Source organism: Rattus norvegicus, chromosome 7 (genome assembly GCF_021556685.1).
Source record: "Rattus norvegicus strain SHRSP/BbbUtx chromosome 7, alternate assembly SHRSP_T2T, whole genome shotgun sequence".
Classification (NCBI taxonomy): domain Eukaryota; kingdom Metazoa; phylum Chordata; class Mammalia; order Rodentia; family Muridae; genus Rattus; species Rattus norvegicus.
The window spans coordinates 7,983,387-8,002,394 of NC_141540.1; the positions used below are offsets into that span (position 1 = coordinate 7,983,387).

The 19,008-nt window shown below is 39.4% G+C and overlaps 1 protein-coding gene across 5 annotated transcripts in view; it reads right to left on the reverse strand.

Moving 5' to 3' along the window:
- The window catches only part of Or6c203 (olfactory receptor family 6 subfamily C member 203), a 48,549-nt gene extending 40,361 nt beyond the window's left edge, over nucleotides 1–8,188 (reverse strand). For 3 of the 5 annotated variants that reach the window (XR_015623854.1, XM_087555983.1, XM_087555982.1), the window contains exon 1: nucleotides 7,977–8,188. Coding sequence is in view for 2 of the 5 variants with exons in the window: in XM_087555984.1 (XP_087412110.1) it covers nucleotides 7,977–8,083 (107 nt within the window). In the remaining 3 variants the exon portion in view is untranslated. The remainder of the gene's footprint in view (nucleotides 1–7,976) is intronic. The other 2 variants (XM_087555984.1, XM_087555985.1) reach the window with 1 other exon arrangement.
- Between the last annotated feature and the right edge of the window lie 10,820 nt (nucleotides 8,189–19,008).

A 19,008-nucleotide genomic window follows, 5' to 3' on the forward strand; every position in this document is an offset into this window, starting at 1 on the left:
TAAGCTGATTCTATCTCTGCTGAAGCCATTTTGGATGCTACAAAATTGTACTGAAATTTGACGTAATATATATTAATTCATTAAACATACTGAAGACAATAGAAGATTCTAATTTCAGCCTTGATTCATTACATAACAGCTTAATTTAATTTTTTCATGCTTTATGATTTTATATGTGTTTACAATGAATTATATCTACTCCCAGATTCTCTCTTCCAATTACCTCCTCCAACCCTCATCCCCTCCATGTCTTATTTGTTTGTCCATTAGCCACTTAGTGCTCCCCATATGTTCATAAATGTGAGAACACCTGCAGTGTATGTGGAATGTACTAGTGTTTACATTTTTATAAAACAATGAGTCTCTCTCTTCCACCCAACTATATACTACCAATAGCTCCTTAGTAAGGGGCAGGGTCTGGAGATCATCTGCCTTTTCTGTGCTGGGATTTTGATTGGCTTGATTTTTTACTCTAAGAGTGTGGTAGACATGTCATGTCCAGCAGATTCTATTCATAGCATGCCTCCCATCTTCTGGTTCTTACATTCTTTCCACTCCCTATTTCTTGCTGTTCTGTGAGCCTTGGTGGAGGGTGACAAAAATAGATGACCATTTCTGGCTGAGCACTCAGTCACTCTGTGCACTTTGGCCAGTTATGCACCCTGCCACTGACTGTTGCTTATTTACGAAAGAAGCTCTTCTGACAAAGACTGAGAAGAACTCAGTTCTATGGGTATAAACAGATATGTTTAGAGTAGAGGTGCTCAAACTATGGATCATTTGGGAATCAAATCATCCTTTCACAATGATCACCTAAGACCATTGGAAAACACAGAAATTTGCATTATGATTCATAACAGTAGCAAGATTAGATTTGAAGTAGTGAAAAAATAAACTTATGGGTGGTTTCATCACAGTGCATACCACTGTATTAAAGGATCACAGCATTAGGAAGATTGAGAAACCACTGGTTTAGAATGTATTTGGCAGCATAGCCATTAAAAAAAACTTGGTCTATGACCTTTTATCCAGGTTTATACAGGTTTACAGCAAAAATATATAATTCTGTCCTATGAAGCAGGTTTCAAATCTATTCATAAACTGGTTACTTATCTCAAACAGTCTTGTTACTATTGCAGAAGTGGACACATTTTTGTATAGCACACAGTATCTCAGCATGCAGTATGTAGGGCTAGGTAAAGTCATTGATGTGTTTGCTCCCCAGCAATCTATATGGAACTTTTCAGCACGATGAAAACTTGTAGCCAGAAGAAAGTTATCTAGGTGTCTTGAGATTGATTTGTCTATCTCCTTTAGAGCTGGCAGTCAAGCTGTGAAGTGTCCTCAGAACTGGAGTTCTTACCATGTATTATGTTGGATGACCAAAGGAAATGGTAATAGCCTGTGTAGTTTTGTAGACCTTGGGGCTCACCCTTGCAAATAAATCACAGGGAGAGATCTGATACTTTGTAGAGCAATTTTTTATTTAACAACCAATGTCTTCTGGGAGTTACATGGTCTACCTATGACTCCATTTGAATTCTTACTTTAAAGTTATATTTTAAAATTAATAGCTCTACTTTTGTCAAACTAAGTAAATTACCTCAAACTATTGTGAAATGCTATATTAAATTTACATTGAATTGTATATTTTGTTTTAGTATATACAAACTAGCTTTCTACTGATTAAAAATAGAAATTACTCTATGCCTGTGTTTAATTCAAATACAGGGTATAAAGGACAGTTTTTATAGATAATACACTTTTCATAGCAGATGTAAGATATTTGACATTTGATAGCTATATGAGTTAGTTCATAGTACATAAGCTCTTGGAACATAATGCCTAATTTATGAATAATAGTAAAATTTTGGAAGAGTCAAATGAAGTTAAAGATCAAATTTACAGTAATTAGAATAAATGGTACCTTTTATAAATCACAACTACTGTGAATATCCTTCCCCAAGTTAATTAATTTCATTTGAAAGAAAAATTACAAAATTACTACAGCAAATCTTTGGAGAATATGCAACATTTACATAATAAACAATGATTTATATAATGTTGCTACATTCTCAAAAAATCTAGTGAAATTATTATTGCATTTAAAAAATATGAAGATTAAAGAAATTAAGGTTAAGAAAATTCAACACAAAGAATCCCCTTTAAAGCCGGATGTAGATCGCTCCTGAGAGACATAGCCAGAATACAGCTAATACAGAGGCAAATGCCAGCAGCAAACCACTGAACTGAGAACAGGACCCCCGTTGAAGGAATCAGAGAAAGAACTGGAAAGCTTGAAGGGGCTCGAGACCCCATATGAACAACAATGCCAAGCAACTAGAGCTTCCAGGGACTAAGCCACTACCTAAAGACTATACATGGACTGACCCTGGACTCTGACCTCATATGTAGCAATGAATATCCTAGTAAGATCACCAGTGGAAGGGGAAGCCCTGGGTCCTGCTAAGACTGGACCCCCAGTGAACTAGATTGTTGGGGGGAAGGCGGCAATGGGGGGAGGATGGGGAGGGGAACACCCATAAAGAAGGGGAGGGGGAGGGATTAGTTGGATGTTTGCCCAGAAACCGGGAAAGGGAATAACACTTGAAATGTAAATAAGAAATACTCAAGTTAATAAAAAAAAAAGAATCCCCTTTAAATGACTATTAGTGTTTTTATTCTGTCTCTCTAATGCAAAGCTCATATGCTTATTTTATTAATATTTTACTGACAATAGAATTTTCTCTTATAACATATTTTGATCATGGTTCCTAATTCCTTTAAGATTCTTACCCCTTTCCTGCCTATATAGTTTCAGGCATTCTTTCTCTCTCAGTTTAGAAAACAAATAGGTCATCAAACCAACCAACCAACTAACCTGCAAACTCACCAACCAACCAACCAACCAACCAACCAACCAACCAACCAACCAACCAACCACAATAGAACAAAACTAACAATAAGGAAATAAACAGCTTCAGATATAAAGACAGACAGACACAGACACAGACATAGACACAGACAGATAGACACACAAACCAATAAGAACACAGAACTGGAAACAATATTTAAATATCAGTTATGTTAAAAAGTTCCACAAAAAACTTTGAGATAAAGTATCTCTAAACATCATATTGAGTTTCCTTTTGTTGGCAGGGTATGATTCCTGCCCTTAGGTGTGTTTGTATACCCAATGACACTCCATTGGAGTGGATTTGTTTTCCATTTTTGAGTAGCTGACAAGGGGGAGATAGCCTCTTGGTTAAGGATGGGAGATCATGCCCACTTCTCTTCTTATTCCTGGGACCCCATCTGGCTAGTCTGTGTACAGGCTCTGTTCATGCTGCCACAGTCTCTGTGAGTTTATATGTATGTCAGTCTGCTGTATCTTGAAGACATTGTCTCCCTAGTGTCTTCCATCCTTTTGTAATCTTTCTGTGTCCTCTTCTGCAGAATTCCCTGAGTCCTGAGGAAGGAAGTTTTTTGGAGACATCCCATTAAAGAGCAAATGCTGAGGTTGGGGACTTAGCTCAGTGGTAGAGGGCTTGCCTAGCAAGCACAAGGCCCTGGGTTCAGTCCCCAGCTCCAAAAAAAAAAAAAAAAAAAAAAAAAAAAAAAAAAAAAGCAAATGCTCCAAGGTCTCTTACTCTCTGTCCTTGTGGGTTTCTATATTTGTTATCATCTACTATAGGAGGAAGATTCCTGATGATTTTTGAGCAAGACTGTCAGGTGGATGGCTGCTAGTCCCAGAGCCTAGATGGAGAAAGTGTGTCTTCAAAATTACATGAAACACTGTATAACTGAATGCCATTAGGAATCAACACATTGCTACTGTCTAGCAGAAAAACAATATTTGGCTTTCCTCTAGGGTATGGCCTGTATACCCTATGTCATATTGGCCATGTCAGTTATGGTTGCCATCTTTTAGAATTGGGCATAAATATAATGCAGGTGGATAAACCCATAGCAGTATGTGTCACTACTGCATCAGTGTACAATGTAGGCAGGTCACCACTGCAAAGCAAAGTGTTGATAGCTTAGTTAGTGTTTAATTTTCTTTTATAGTTTCACATGAAGTAACTTCCATTTCCATGAACACTAGTCCATAGGGGTGAAGGCTCTAACTAGGCATCAGTTTGACTTTCATGTGTTCAATGAGATATGCAGGTGTCTCCAGCAATAGGGCCTTCTCATCAGTTTGTGGAGAACAAAGTCCATATACATGTTGAATAATACTATTTATTAGCTTCTTATTAAATTGAATATAATGGTTCCTCTTTTTCACAGATTTGTTTCTAGACACTCTGCTATTGATCCTTAAGACTGAACTTGCCAATTACTATAAAAAATAATACCACACTTATATTTTCCTAGGCAAATTCATGCAAAATTGAGAAAAGTAGTGTGGAGAAAATCTAATAAAATGAGTCTTTAAATCATTAAGTTACTTCTGAGGAATTTTTGTTTCAATCAGGTCAATCAGAATTCAAAACTCTTGTATGAGGACACATCCCATGAAATACTTGACTGTACTATACTTTTAAAAAGTTACAGAGTTCTTTATTATATATGTTAAGAATCCCTTAAAACAGGAACATAAATATTTATTTTGTATAGGATATTTTGTAAAAATGATTAATAAAATAAGTGCACCCTCACAACCAAGAATGAAACATAGGCATTCAAAGTCTTCTGTCTCTGAGTTCTCAGTGTCACTTTGTTATTGTAGAGATTTCAGGCTTGAGCTTATTGTAGGTTGCTAGATGTTTGGGTGCTTTACGTAAGTGTCTGAGGATGAGGAAGGAAAATCAAATGACAGGTGTCCAGTTGACAGGTGTCAACTAACTGAAGTAGTGTGTCTCATCTACTATGGAGTCCAACTCCACTTCTTGAGGAAACAAATCTTTTCATGCTTTCTCAGACATTCCTAATGTTGTAATGTGCTTTAGTATCCCTTAGCTGGTGATGTATGAAGTCTATCGCTTACTTGAGGTAAATGAATGTGGGTGTCCAGAGACCCTGTCCCATCCTCCTAACCTTGAGTATTTTATAGATTTGAAGAATATCCAAAGAACAGCAAAACAGCAGTAAGAGTTTCAAAACAGTATCCTGTCAGGGAGAAAGGCACTTCCAGAAGTCATAAGATTTAAAAGGAAGATCCCATGGCTAGAGGTGGGCCACCTTTCTGTGGGTTGCTGGCCACAGAAGCTTCTGATACTCCATATCATAAAAGCTATTGAGACTGGTATCGGAAATCTATGATCTGTGATGCTGCTGACTGCTGGATGCTGGTGGCAGAGATGTTTCTTTTGCAGTTATATCAATGCATACAGACTCATAACTGAGAATGAGATAACTGAAGATCTCTGTGACAACCCCTTGTTCCCCAAAGTGAAGAAAACAGTACAGACAGGAAGCTATTGAAGAGAGTCCTTAAAATTGTTATAAAGATGCGGAACTATGGTTCTTCATAGTTCGTGGCTTCTGACTGGGGGCAGGTTATGAGGGTTCGGGAAGGACTCAGTTTTCTTTAAAGGACTTGCCACTGGTAATTTGATCACAATATACTGAGTATATGCTCTAGCACAAATTGGAGTTGATGGGGACTTTTCTGGTGGGCTAGGGCAAAATGTTAGAGGCTGGACTTTGGAGGAATAGGGAGTGTGATCAGGGTACATTGTAAGAAATTCTCAAATAAAAACAGAAACAGGTTTGGAATAAATAAATAAATAAATAAATAAATAAATAAATAAACAAACAAACAAATGCAAAGAGGCTCTTCTATTTATCTTGAGTGAGCATGGATTTCTTCAGCTTGTTTTTATCATGGAAATTATTTCTCCATATAAAGAATTTTATGAGTGCTCTCAAACCAAATGGGAGAGAGAGCTCACTGCCCAGACAGGTCGACACTCCTGAGACTGCAGAGCGGTAGAGACCACCAATACTGCCCAAACCTGCCCACATCCCTAGCCCAAGAGGAAACTGTATAGAGCCTCTGGGAACTGGAAGATAGGGCAATTGAGTGGCAGGTTCCCTGCAATCCAGACAATGCCCGGATCTGAAAGGACCCAGTCAGCAGTTCTCTGCACCCAAATCCCATGGGAGGGAGAGCCAAACCTTCAGAGGGGCAGACATGACTGGGAATCTAGAAGAGACTATACTCTACCCACACTCCAGAGGAAAACACCTAACGCCACCTGGGACCCTAGGGCATGGGCGCTCAGGCAAAAGGTGGCACAGACCATCCTGGTTGCCGCCCTCACGGAGAGCTCAAAAGCAGCACCCCATGAGCAACTTAAGTTGCAGGACCAAGAAAAGACCAACTTTTCTGCTCCAAGCGACCTGCCTGGTGGACTCTGGACACAGGCCTACAAGAACAGCTGAAGACCAGTAGACAGGAAAGACTACATGCTCGAAAGCAGAACACTCTGTTCCCATAACTGGCTGAAAGAAACCAGGAAAACAGGTCTACAGCACTCCTGACACACAGGCCTATAGGATGGTCTAGCTACTGTCAGATTGCAGAACACCAGAGACAACCTGATGGTGAGAGGCAAGCGCAGGAACTCAAGCAACAGAAACCAAGACTACAAGGCATCATCAGAGCCCAATTCTCCCACCAAAGCAAACACCGAATATACAAACACACCAGAAAAGCAAGATCTAGATTTAAAATCACATTTGATCATGATGCTAGAGGACTTCAAGAAAGACATGAAGAACTCCCTTAGAGAAATGCACAAAAACATAAATAAACAAGTAGAAGCCTATAGAGAGGAATCACAAAAATCCCTGAAAGAATTACAGGAAAACACAATCAAACAGGTGAAGGAATTAAAAATGGAAATAGAAGCAATAAAGAAAGCACAAAGGGAAATGACCCTGGATATAGAAAAGCAAAGGAAGAGACAAGAAGCCATAGATACAAGCATCACCAACAGAATACAAGAGATAGAATAGAGAATCTCAGGAGCAGAAGAGTCCATAGAAATCGACACAGTGGTCAAAGATAATGTAAAACGGAAAAAGCTACTAGTCCAAAATGTACAGAAAATCCAGGACTCAATGAGAAGATCAAACCTAAGGATAATAGGTATAGAAGAGAGTGAAGATTCCCAGCTCAAAGGACCAGTAAATATCTTCAATAAAATCATAGAAGAAAACTTCTCTAAACTAAAGAAAGAGATGGCCATAAACATACAAGAAGGATCCTGGCCTGCAACAGCTCACTGCTCCCAAACCCCGTGGGAGAGGGAGCTCACCGCCCAGACAGGTGGGCACTCCTGAGACTGCAGAGTGGAAGAGACCACCAACACTGCCCACCCCTGCCCACATCCCTGGCCCAAGAGGAAACTGTATACAGTCTCCGCTGAGATTGTTTCCGCATTTGATCTTGTAACTCTTCTTCTGCATCTGTTTTGTCTGTTTCCTTCTCTGTATCTGTCTTTTCTGAGTCTGTCTCCTTCGTGTTTCCCTGCTTTTCGGACCTCTCCTCTTGAAGCATGCCCATTCTCTAGAGCTGCCTGACAACATTGTTGATCCTCAAGGCAACTACGCACTAAGTGCCACACTGGACAGACCCCAGGTCTTAGAGTCCCCTGTTCCCAGGCAAAATAAAGGTCTTTTCCTAATTTTTCCCAACTTGCCACAGTAAGATTACCAGAGACTGAGAACCAGGGTGAAATGTCATCGCATTCGCTCAAAAATCTCTCTAAGGTGCTCCTTTTTATTTTTAGTTTCTTTTGCTCAAACAGCTTTTGAAGAGCCAGAAAAATTGGATGAGACCATGAGGTCCCCTTGACAAAACCTTTCTATGCTGCTATGGCCAAATTCACTGTGCGTCTTTCTACTTTCGGTTCGCTGCTGCCACGAACTTTACTTTCGGTTCGCTGCTACCTTGAACTTTCTTGCTCACTACCCTGAGACTTTATAGCTGCTAATTTACCGCGGTCCTGATGGTCCCACCTTACCTTGGGAAATTTCCAGCGCTGCCCTGACTGCGAGAAGTTCTGATCTCAGGAGGTCTCCGTACGGGCCACCACTTGTGGTGCCCAACCTCGACCAGCAAGGAAGACATGACCAGAGAAGATCTTCAAGCAGTTTTACTCAGGAACCTTGATACAATCTTCTGACCAAGGGGAACCCCTGCACCACACTTAAATAGCTAGCCCTGGCCAATCCTAGCAAGCCACGTGGGTCATGCTGATAGGCTGTCACTATGCAGAAGCTAGCAGGCCAGGAAGGGATAGCCAAATAAGGACTTGTTTGCTACAAGGAGTGCTCACCATTGGGAGGGTGGAAGGCAGAAACCAGCGCCATCTTTGAGGCGCGGCATGTCGCAGCTCCCTACAATCCGGGACCATGGTGCATGGGGGCTCCCAGAAAAGGTGGCACAGGCCTTCCTGGTTGCCGCCCTCACGCAGAGCTCAAAAGCAACCCCCACGAGCAACTTCAGCTGCGGGACCACAGGTAACACCCATTTTTCTGCTCCAAGCGACCAGCCTGGTGGACTCAGGACACAGGCACACAGAAACAGCTGAAGACCAGTAGACAGGAAAGACTACACGCTTGAAAGCAGAACACTCTGTTCCCATAACTGGCTGAAAGAAACCAGGAAAACAGGTCTACAGCACTCCTGACACACAGGCCTATAGGACGGTCTAGCCACTGTCAGAAATAGCAGAACAAAGTAACACCAGAGACAACCTGATGGCGAGAGGCAAGTGCAGGAGACCAAGCAACAGAAACCAAGACTACATGGCATCATCGGAGCCCAATTCTTCCACCAAAGCAAACATTGAATACCAAACATACCAGAAAAGCAAGATCTAGATTTAAAATCACATTTGATCATGATGCTGCAGGACTTCAAGAAAGACATGAAGAACTCCCTTAGAGAAACGCACGACAACATAAATTAACAAGTATAAGCCTATAGAGAGGAATCACAAAAATCCCTGAAAGAATTCCAGGAAAACACAATCAAACAGGTGAAGGAATTAAAAATGGAAATAGAAGCAATAAAGAAGGCACAAATGGAAGCAACCCTGGATACAGAAAAACAAAGGAAGAGACAAGGAGCCGTAGATACAAGCATCACCAACAGAATACAAGCAATAGAAGAGAGAATTGAGGAGCAGAAGGTTCCATAGAAATCATTGACACAATGGTCAAATGTAATGTGAAACGGAAAAAAATTACTGGTCCAAAACATACAGAAAATCCAGGATTCAATGATAAGATCAAACCTAACGATAATAGGTATAGAAGAGAGTGAAGATTCCCAGCTCAAAGGACCAGTAAATATCTTCAACAAAATCATAGAAGAAAACTTCCCTAACCTAAAGAAAGAGATGCCCACAAATATACAAGAGGCCTACAGAACTCCAAATAGATTGGACTAGAAAAGAATCTCCTCCTGTCACATAATAGTCAAAATACTAAATGCACAAAATAAAGAAAGAATATCAAAAGCAGTAAGGGAAAAAGGTCAAGTAACATATAAAGGCAGATCTATCAGTATCACACCAGACTTTACAGCAGAGACTATGAAAGCCAGAAGATCCTGGACAGATGTCATACAAACCCTAAGAGAACACAAATGCCAGTCCAGGTTACTGTATCCTGCAAAACTCTCAATTAACATAGATGGAGAAAGCAAGATATTCCATGAAAAACCAAATTTACACAATGTCTTTCTACACATCCAGCGATACAAAGGATAAAATGGTAAAGCCCAATATAAGGAGGCAAGCTACTCCCTAGAAAAAGCAACAACTAATCATTGTGGAAAGAAAACAGAGAGAAGAAAAGCACACAAACATAATCTCACATCCAAATATGAATATAACGGGAAGCAATAATCACTATTCTTTAATATCTCTCAACATCAATGGTCTCAACTCCCCAATAAAAAGACATAGATTAACAAACTGGATATGCAATGAGGACCCAGCACTCTGTTGCCTACAGGAAACACACCACAGAGACAAAGACAGACACTACCTCAGAGCGAAAGGCTGGAAAACAACTTTGCAAGGAAATGGTCTGAAGAAGCAAGCTGGAGTAGCCATTCTAATATCAAATAAAATCAACTTTCAACTAAAAGTCACCAAAAAAGATAAGGAAGGACACTTCATATTCATCAAAGGAAAAATTCACCAAGATGAACTCTCAATCCTAAATACCTATGCTCCAAATACAAGGGGACCTATATATATAAAAGAAACATTACTAAAGCTCAAACCACATATTGCACCTCACAAAATATTAGAGATTTCAACACCCCACTCTCATCAATGGAGAGATGATGGAAACAGAAATTAAACAGAGACATAGACAGACTAAGAGAAGTCATGAACCAAATGGACTTAACAGATATTTATAGAACATTCTATCCTAAAGCAAAAGGATACACATTCTTCTCACCATCTCATGGTACTTTCGCCAAAATTAACCATATAATTTGTCACAAAAAAGGCCTCAACAGATACAAAAAGATAGAAATAACCCCATTTGTCCTATCAGACCACCACAGGCTAAAGCTGGTCTTCAATAACAATAGGGAAGAACGCCCACATATACATTGAAGTTGAACAATGGTCTACTCAATGATAACTTGGTCAAGGAAGAAATGAAGAAAGAGATTAAAGACTTCTTAGAATTTAATGAAAATGAAGGTACAACATACCCAAACTTATGGGACACAATGAAAGCTGTGCTAACAGGAAAACTCATAGCCCTGAGTGCCTGCAGAAAGAAACATAAGAGAGCATATAGCAGCAGCTTGACAGCACACCTAAAAGCTCTAGAATAAAAAGAAGCAAATACACACAGGAGGAGTAGAAGGAAGAAAATAATCAAAATCAGAGTTGAAATCAACCAGGTAGAAAGAAAAAGGACCATAGAAAGAATCAACAGAACCAAAAGTTGGTTCTTTGAGAAAGTCAACAAGATAGATAATCCCTTAGCCAGACTAACGAGAGGACACAGAGAGTCTGTCCAAATTAACAAAATCAGAAATGAAAAGGGAGACATAACTACAGAATCAGAGGAAATTCAAAAAATCATCAGATCCTATTACAAAAGCCTATATTCAACAAAACTTGAAAATCTGCAGGAAATGGACAATTTCCTAGACAGTTACCAGGTACCGAAGTTAAATCAGGTACAGATAAATCCTTTAAACAACCCCATAACTCCTAAGGAAATAGAAGCAATCATTAAAGGACTCCCAATCAAAAAGAGTCCAGGCCCAGATGGGTTTAGTGCTGAATTCTATCCGACATTACTGGAAGACCTCAAAGCAATACTATCCAAACTACTCCACAAAATTGAAAAAGATGGAGGACTACTGAATTCCTTCTACGAAGCCACAATTACTCTTATACATAACCACACAAAGACCCAACAAAGAAAGAGAAGTTCAGACCAAGTTCCATTATGAATATCGATGCAAAATACTCAATAAAATTCTGGGAAACTGAATCCAAGAGCACATCAAAACAATCATCCACCAAGTAGGTTTCATCCCAGGCATACAGGGATGGTTTAATATACGGAAAACCGTCAACGTGATCCATTATATAAACAAACTGAAAGAACAAAACAACATAATCATTTCATTAGATGCTGAGAAAGCAGTTGACAAAATTCAGCTCCCCTTCATGATAAAGAATAGGAATACAAGTCCCATACCTAAATATAGGAAAAACCATATACAGTATACCAGTAGCTAACATTAAACTAAATGGAGAGAAACTTGAAGCAATCCCACTTAAACCAGGGACTAGACAATGCTGCCCACTCTCTCCCTAATTATTCAATATAGTTCTTGAAGTTCTAGTCTGAGCAATCAGACAACAAAAGGAGATCAAGGGGGATACAGATTAGAAAAGAAGCAGTCAAAATATCACCATTTGTAGATGATATGATAGTATATTTAAGTGATCTCAAAAGTTCCACCAGAGCACTACTAAACCTGATAAACACCTTCAGCAAAGTGGCTGGGTATAAAATTAACTCAAATAAATCAGTAGCCTTCCTCTACACAAAAGAGAAACAAGCCGAGAAAGAAATTTGGGAAACGACACCCTTCATAATAGTCCCAAATAATATAAAGTACCTCGGTGTGACTTTAACCAAGCAAGTAAAAGATCTGTACAATAAGAACTTCAAGCCTCTGAAAAAAGAAATAGAAGAAAATCTCAGAAGATGGAAAGATCTCCCATGCTCATGGGTTGGCAGGATTAATATAGTGAAAATGGCCATTTTACCAAAAGCAGTCTACAGATTCAATACAATTCCCATCAAAATACCAATCCAATTCTTCAAAGAGTCAGACAGAACAATGTGCAAATTCATCTGGAATAACGAAAAACCAAGGATAGCTAAAACTATTCTCCACAATAAAAGGACTTCAGGGGGAATTACTATCCCTGAACTCAAGCAGTATTACAGAGCAATAGTGATAAAAAACTGCATGGTATTGGTACAGAGACAGACAGATAGACTAATGGAATAGAATTGAAGACCCCGAAATGAACCCGCATACCTATCAGTTGATTTTTGACAAAGGATCCAAAACCATCCAATGGAAAAAAGATAGCATTTTCAGCAAATGGTGCTGGTTCAAAACGTCAACATGTAGAAGAATGCAGATTGATCCATGCTTATCACCCTGTACAAAGCTCAAGTCCAAGTTGATCAAGGACCTCCACATGAAACCAGATACACTCAAACTAATAGAAGAAAAAGTGGAGAAGCATCTTGAACACATGGGCACTGGAGAAAATTTCCTGAACAAAACACCAATGGCTTATGCTCTAAGATCAAGAATCGACAAATGGGATCTCATAAAACTGCAAAGCTTCTGCAAGGCAAAGGGCACTGTGGTTAGGATAAAACGGCAACCACCAGACTGGGAAAAGATCTTTACCAGTCCTACAACGGATAGAGGGCTAATATCCAAAATATAAAAAGAACTCAAGAAGTTAGACCGCAGGGAGGCAAATAACCCTATTAAAAATGGAGTTCAGAGCTAAACAAAGAATTCACAGCTGAGGAATGCTGAATGGCTGAGAAACACCTAAAGAAATGTCCAACATGTTTAGTCATCAGGAAAGTGCAAATCAAAACAATGCTGAGATTTTACCTCATACCAGTGAGAATGGCTAAGATAAAAACCTCAGGTGACAGCAAATGATGGCGAGAATGTGGAGAAAGAGGAACACTCCTCGATTGTTGGTGGATTGCAGACTGGTACAACCACTCTTGAAATCAGTATGGAGGTTCCTCAGAAAATTGGACAGTGAACTACCTGAGGACCCAGCTATACCTCTCCTGGGCATATACCCAAAGGATGCCCCAACATATAACAAAGATACATGCTCCACTATGTTCTTAGCAGCCTTATTTATAATAGCCAGAAGCTGGAAAGAACCCAGATGCCCTTCAACAGAGGGATGGATACAGAAAATGTGGTACATCTATACCATGGAATTTATTCAGGTATCAAAAACAACGACATTATGAAATTCGTAGGCCAATGGATGGAACTGGAAAATATCATCCTGAGTGAGGTAACCCAATCACAGAAAAACACACATGGTATGCTCTCATTGATAAGTGGCTATTAGCCCAAATGCTTGAATTGCCCTAGATGCACAGAAGTTGTGATACTCAAGAGGGATGACTAAAATGCTAATGCTTTACTCCTTCTTTAAAAGGGGAACAAGAATACCCTTGGCAGGGAATTGGGAGGCTAAGTTTTTTAGAGGCAGAAGGAACACTCATTTAGAACCTTCCCCACATGTGGCCCATACATATACAGCCACCCAATTAGATAAGATGGATGAAGCAAAGAAGTGCAGGCTGACGGGAACCGGTTATAGATCTCTCCTGAGAGACACAGCCAGAATAGAGCAAATACATAGGTGAATGCCAGCAGGAAAACATCGAACTGAGAACGGGACTCCTGTTGAAGGAACCAGAGAAAGGACTGAAAGAGGTTGAAGGGGCCCGAGACCCCATATGAACAACAATTCCAAGCAACCAGAGCTCCCAGGGACTAAGCCACTACCCAAAGACTATACATGGACTGACCCTGGGCTCCAACCTCATATGTAGCAATGAATAGCCTTGTAAGAGCACCAGTGAAAGGGGAAGCCCTTGGTCCTGTCAAGACTGAGCCCCCAGTGAACCTGATTGTAGGGCAGAGGCCGGTAATGGGAGGAGTATTGGGAGGGGGAAGGGATTAGGCGGATGTTGGCCTGGAAACCAGGAAAGAAAATAACAATCAAAATGTAAGTAAGAAATACTCAAGTTAATAGAGATTAAAAAAAAAAAAAAAAACAAAAACAAACCAAAAAATAAAAACAAACCCATCAATGGCTTATCTGCTAAGACCAGGAATCAATAAATGGGACCCCATAAAACTCAAAGCTTCTGTAAGGTAAAGGCCACTGTCATTAGGATAAAACCGCTACCAGGAGATTGGGAAAAGATCTTTACTAATCCTACATCTGATAGAGGGTACATATCCAAAATATACAAAGAACTTTGCAAGTCAGACTCCAGACAGCCAAATAACCCTATTAAAGATGGGGTACAGAGCTAAACAAATACTTCGCAGCTCAGGAATATCAAATGGCTGAGAAGTACCTAAAGAAATGATCAACATCCTTAGTCATTAGGGAAATGCAAATCGAAACAAACCTGAGATTCTACCTCATACCAGTCAGAATGGCTATGATAAAATCTCAGATGACAACAGATTCTGGCAAGGATGTCGGGAAAGAGGAACTCTCCTCAATTGTTGGTGGGATTGCAAACTGGTACAACTACTCTCGAAATCAGTCTGGAGATTTCTCATAAAATTTGACATTCAACTACCTGAGGACCCAGCTATACCTCTTCTGGGCATATACCCAAAAGATGCTCCAACATACAATCAAGACACATACTCCACTATGTTCATAGCAGCCTTATTTATAATAGCCAGAAGCTGGAAAGAACCCAGATGTCCTTCAATAGAGGAATGGATACAGAAAACGTGGTACATCTATACAATGGAATGCTACTCAGATCTAAAAAAAAGACTTCATGAATTTTATAGGCAGATGGATTGACTTAGAAAATACCATCCTGAATGATGTAACCCAATCAGATTAAAACATACATGGTATGCATTCACTGATAAGTGTATATTAGCCTAAAAATTGGAATCACCAAAGATATAATACATAGACTACATGAAACTCAAGAAGAAGGATGACCAATGTTCAGATGCTTTACTCCTTCTTAAAAGGGGGAACAAATATATTCATAGGAGGGGATATGTAGGCTAGGCAAAGTTTCGAGCAGCAACTGAAGGAATGGCCATTCAGAGCCTGCCTGACATGTGTCCCATATATATCCAGCTAACAAAAACTAGATAAAAATTGATGAATCTAAGAAGTGCACGAGGACAGGAACCAGATATAAATGTCTCCTGAGATACACAGCTAGAGCATGTCAAATACAGAGGCGAATGCTAGCAGCAAACCACTGAACTGAGATTGGGACCCCCCCACTGGAGGAATTAAAGAAGGGACTGAAAGAGCTAAAGGGGCTTGCAACCCCATAAGAACAAGAATGCCAACCAACCAGAGCTCCCAGGGATGAAACCACTACCCAAAGACTGTAGTCATGGACTGACCCATGGCTACAACTGCATACGTAGCAGAGAAAGGCCTTGTTGGGCACTAATGGAAGAACAAGGCCTTGGTTCTGTCAAGGTTGGACCGCCAGTTTAGCGGTATGTCGGTGGGGGTGAGGGGCAGAAAGGGGAGGTGAATGTCCCCTTATAGAAGAAGAGGAGGAAATAGGATAGGGGGCTTATGTACAGGAAACTGGAAAAGAGAATAACATTTGAAATGTAAAAGAATATCCAATTTTAACAAAAGAAACTTTAAATTCCACAAATCCCAGATTGGCAGGTGCCAACAAGCTAATCACTTGCAAGTGATAATCCTGCCATGGTCTACTATGAATTATAATAATTCATGACAGATTTGCTTTGCTTGGCATGGCTGAGGAGAAAATCAATTTAGCCAAGTTTCCTGCTACTAATATGCTTTTCCTACTATTATTACATATATAAAAATCACTAGTTATCAGCCCACCCTTTTGAGAAGATCTCTGCAGATCCATGAAGATGTACTGTCTTGTAGTGATGCTATGCAGACAAATAGATAACTTCTTAAGCCTTAATGACCCTATAAGAATTCCCAAAAATTATACCAGTATGTACTATGTTCTTTTATAATGGAATTGTTTTTAGGTCATTTTTCTCAATAGTCAAAACTGCGATCAGAACTCTGTTTGTCTCCCCTATGTCCCCAGTTAATTGCTTCTAGATAGTAACCAGACTTTCTATTACTCAGAGCACATTCAAAGAAGATGTAAAACCATTAACCAAAGGTCATAAAAAGGCATCTAATGATTTATTATAGGTGCTAGGCCAGAAGATAAAATATTGACTGAGTTTACCTGTGTAAAACTTCACTAAGAAGTTAATTATGTTTTTTTAACCCCTGATGAACCTGCGAAGCTGTGACCAGTGATAAATGTTTAGAAAGATAAATATTCCTAATGGACATGCATACAAACATTTACTGTTGGAAACCTCTTATTTGATTTATGATTTGATTTTATATGTGAACTTGTGGTAAACTTTTTATAATGTGATCATGTATACTGAAAGATGTATGAGTGCTGAGGACAAAGAGAGGAGGGTGAAGAATTTTCCCTTATCCCTCTTTTTTATTCATTCCACTCCCATTTTCTTAGAGCTTTCATAGGAAACTTTTTACAACTTAGAAATAAATGTTAAAATTATTTTCAAAATGTCCCATTTCTTTCTGTGACTTCAACTAGCAGGGTGAAAGTTAGGGCTGCTCAATTCCTGCAGAGATAGAACAAAGGCTGCATTACTTAACCCCCAACCCTCTGTTAGGCTACAGGTGTTAATCACTTAAGGCAGTGACTTTTAACCCTCAGAAGGAGCAAGAACATTTTTTAGGAGTTTTTGGAAGGTACCATCAGCATTCAGTGCTGTTAGAGAACTAGAATGTCCCGAGACCATCAGTCTTTAAATCCACACAGATTCCTACTCTGTGTTATGTTCCCGGCACCAAATGACACAACTTTTCTAAGAAGACCACATCTCTTAATCCTCCCCAGACAGTTCACAAACTGGAGACTAAGCACACAAATAATGGTCCCATAGGGGTCATTCTCATTCAAACTACCATATCTGGTGATCGCAGAATAAGGACCTATTTGCTTCAAGTCCAGCCTGAGTTTTAGCCTGTGAGAACTGTCTAAAGTCAGGAATAGATCAATATTTCAGTTCAAGATGTAAGATAAATGAGTCTGGTGTGAAGGCGTAGCAAGAAACACTTGTGGCCAAGTGTAATGACCCCATTTCAAGCTTATGTAGTGGAAAAACAAATTGCCAGTTGTTCTCTGACTTCTACATGCATGTTGTTACATGTACACATGCAGACACATAGATAGTCAGACACACCATAGATGAGAGAAAATTCATTCTTCCTTTGTTATTTTATTCATTTGTGATCTACAGTAGACTAAATGAACACCAAGAAAGGAAAGATCATCTTTAGATTGTAGTAGTTCAAATGCTAATCACTCAGGAAATATCACAGACATCTAATGAAAGAGCATTTTACTGCCAAGGTGAGAATCCTGTAATTCAAAAAGATGATTCATTTACAACCATCATATAGAGCAGATCTTTCCTTCACTGCTGTAGTTCTAGGTTAATTGAGAAATTGCAGAGGCTGTTTCATTTTATTTTGACAGTTGTTAAGATGTTACAGAAACAAACCACAGGCTATTTACTGTATACTATGTATCCAAGATCAATATAACATACAATACAATTCTTCTTTTTAAAAGCAATTTATTTAATCTTACACTCCAGATTTTATCCCCCTCCTTGTCAATAAGCTGCAGATTTCTCATTCTTATAAACACATAAGGCTTCAAAGTCTGATGGATTGATAATAGATAATAAAGTCAACTATAGCTGCCTGTAATTGACTTTCCTGACTCAGCCTAGTTTCTGTCATCTAGGTTTTTAAAAGATATTCTTGCCATCAAAAAGTAACATTAGAAGGAAAGTTTTATTTGGGACTATGGTCCCAGAGGGATAAGAGTTCACTAATACCACAGTGAAGAAACATGGCAGTTGAAGCAGAAAGCTAAGAACACATTTGAAGCCATAAGCAAGTTTCAGAAAGTGAATAAGGGTACCTCTTAGATTTTGAAACCTTGAGGCCATCCTCTAGCAACATACTTCTTCCAGTAAGCCAGACTTCCTAAATTACCTAAACAGTGCAACAAATGAGAACTTAATATTGAAATGTCTAATAATATGTTGGCAACTCATGCAAACTACCACATTCTATTGTCTGACCCCATAGGCTTTTGGTCATATGGCAATGCGAAATGAAGCACAACTTCAAAAGCCTCACCAATGTTTCAATATCCCCCATCCAAAGTCTATTCTGAAACTCAAGGAAGTGCTCTATTTTCCCCAAGTAAAATAAAAGCAAGTACATTAACTTCATTTTAACCTATGAGGACACAGGTGATGCTGAACAATAGCAAGATCAAAACCCAGTAGACAAGTGTCGAATTCTATAGCTCCATGTCCAATGCCAAAGAGTTTCAATAGCTCTACCCTTTCAGCTTTGTTTATTGGAACGTACATTTTCTGTTAAGCTTGTTCCACTTCTAGTGTGTTGATTTCTTTGGCAGATATCTCATGCTTCAGGCTCCTCCATCATCTTAGGGTCTCCAATGCATCTGGGGTTCATTTTCACAGCTTTACACAGTGGTATCTCAGGGCCTTTACCTTGGGTCTTCCTTGTAATACATTGCCTGGCCCTATGGCTCTCTATTTGACAGCTATCCTGGAAGGGAATCCAAGTTCCT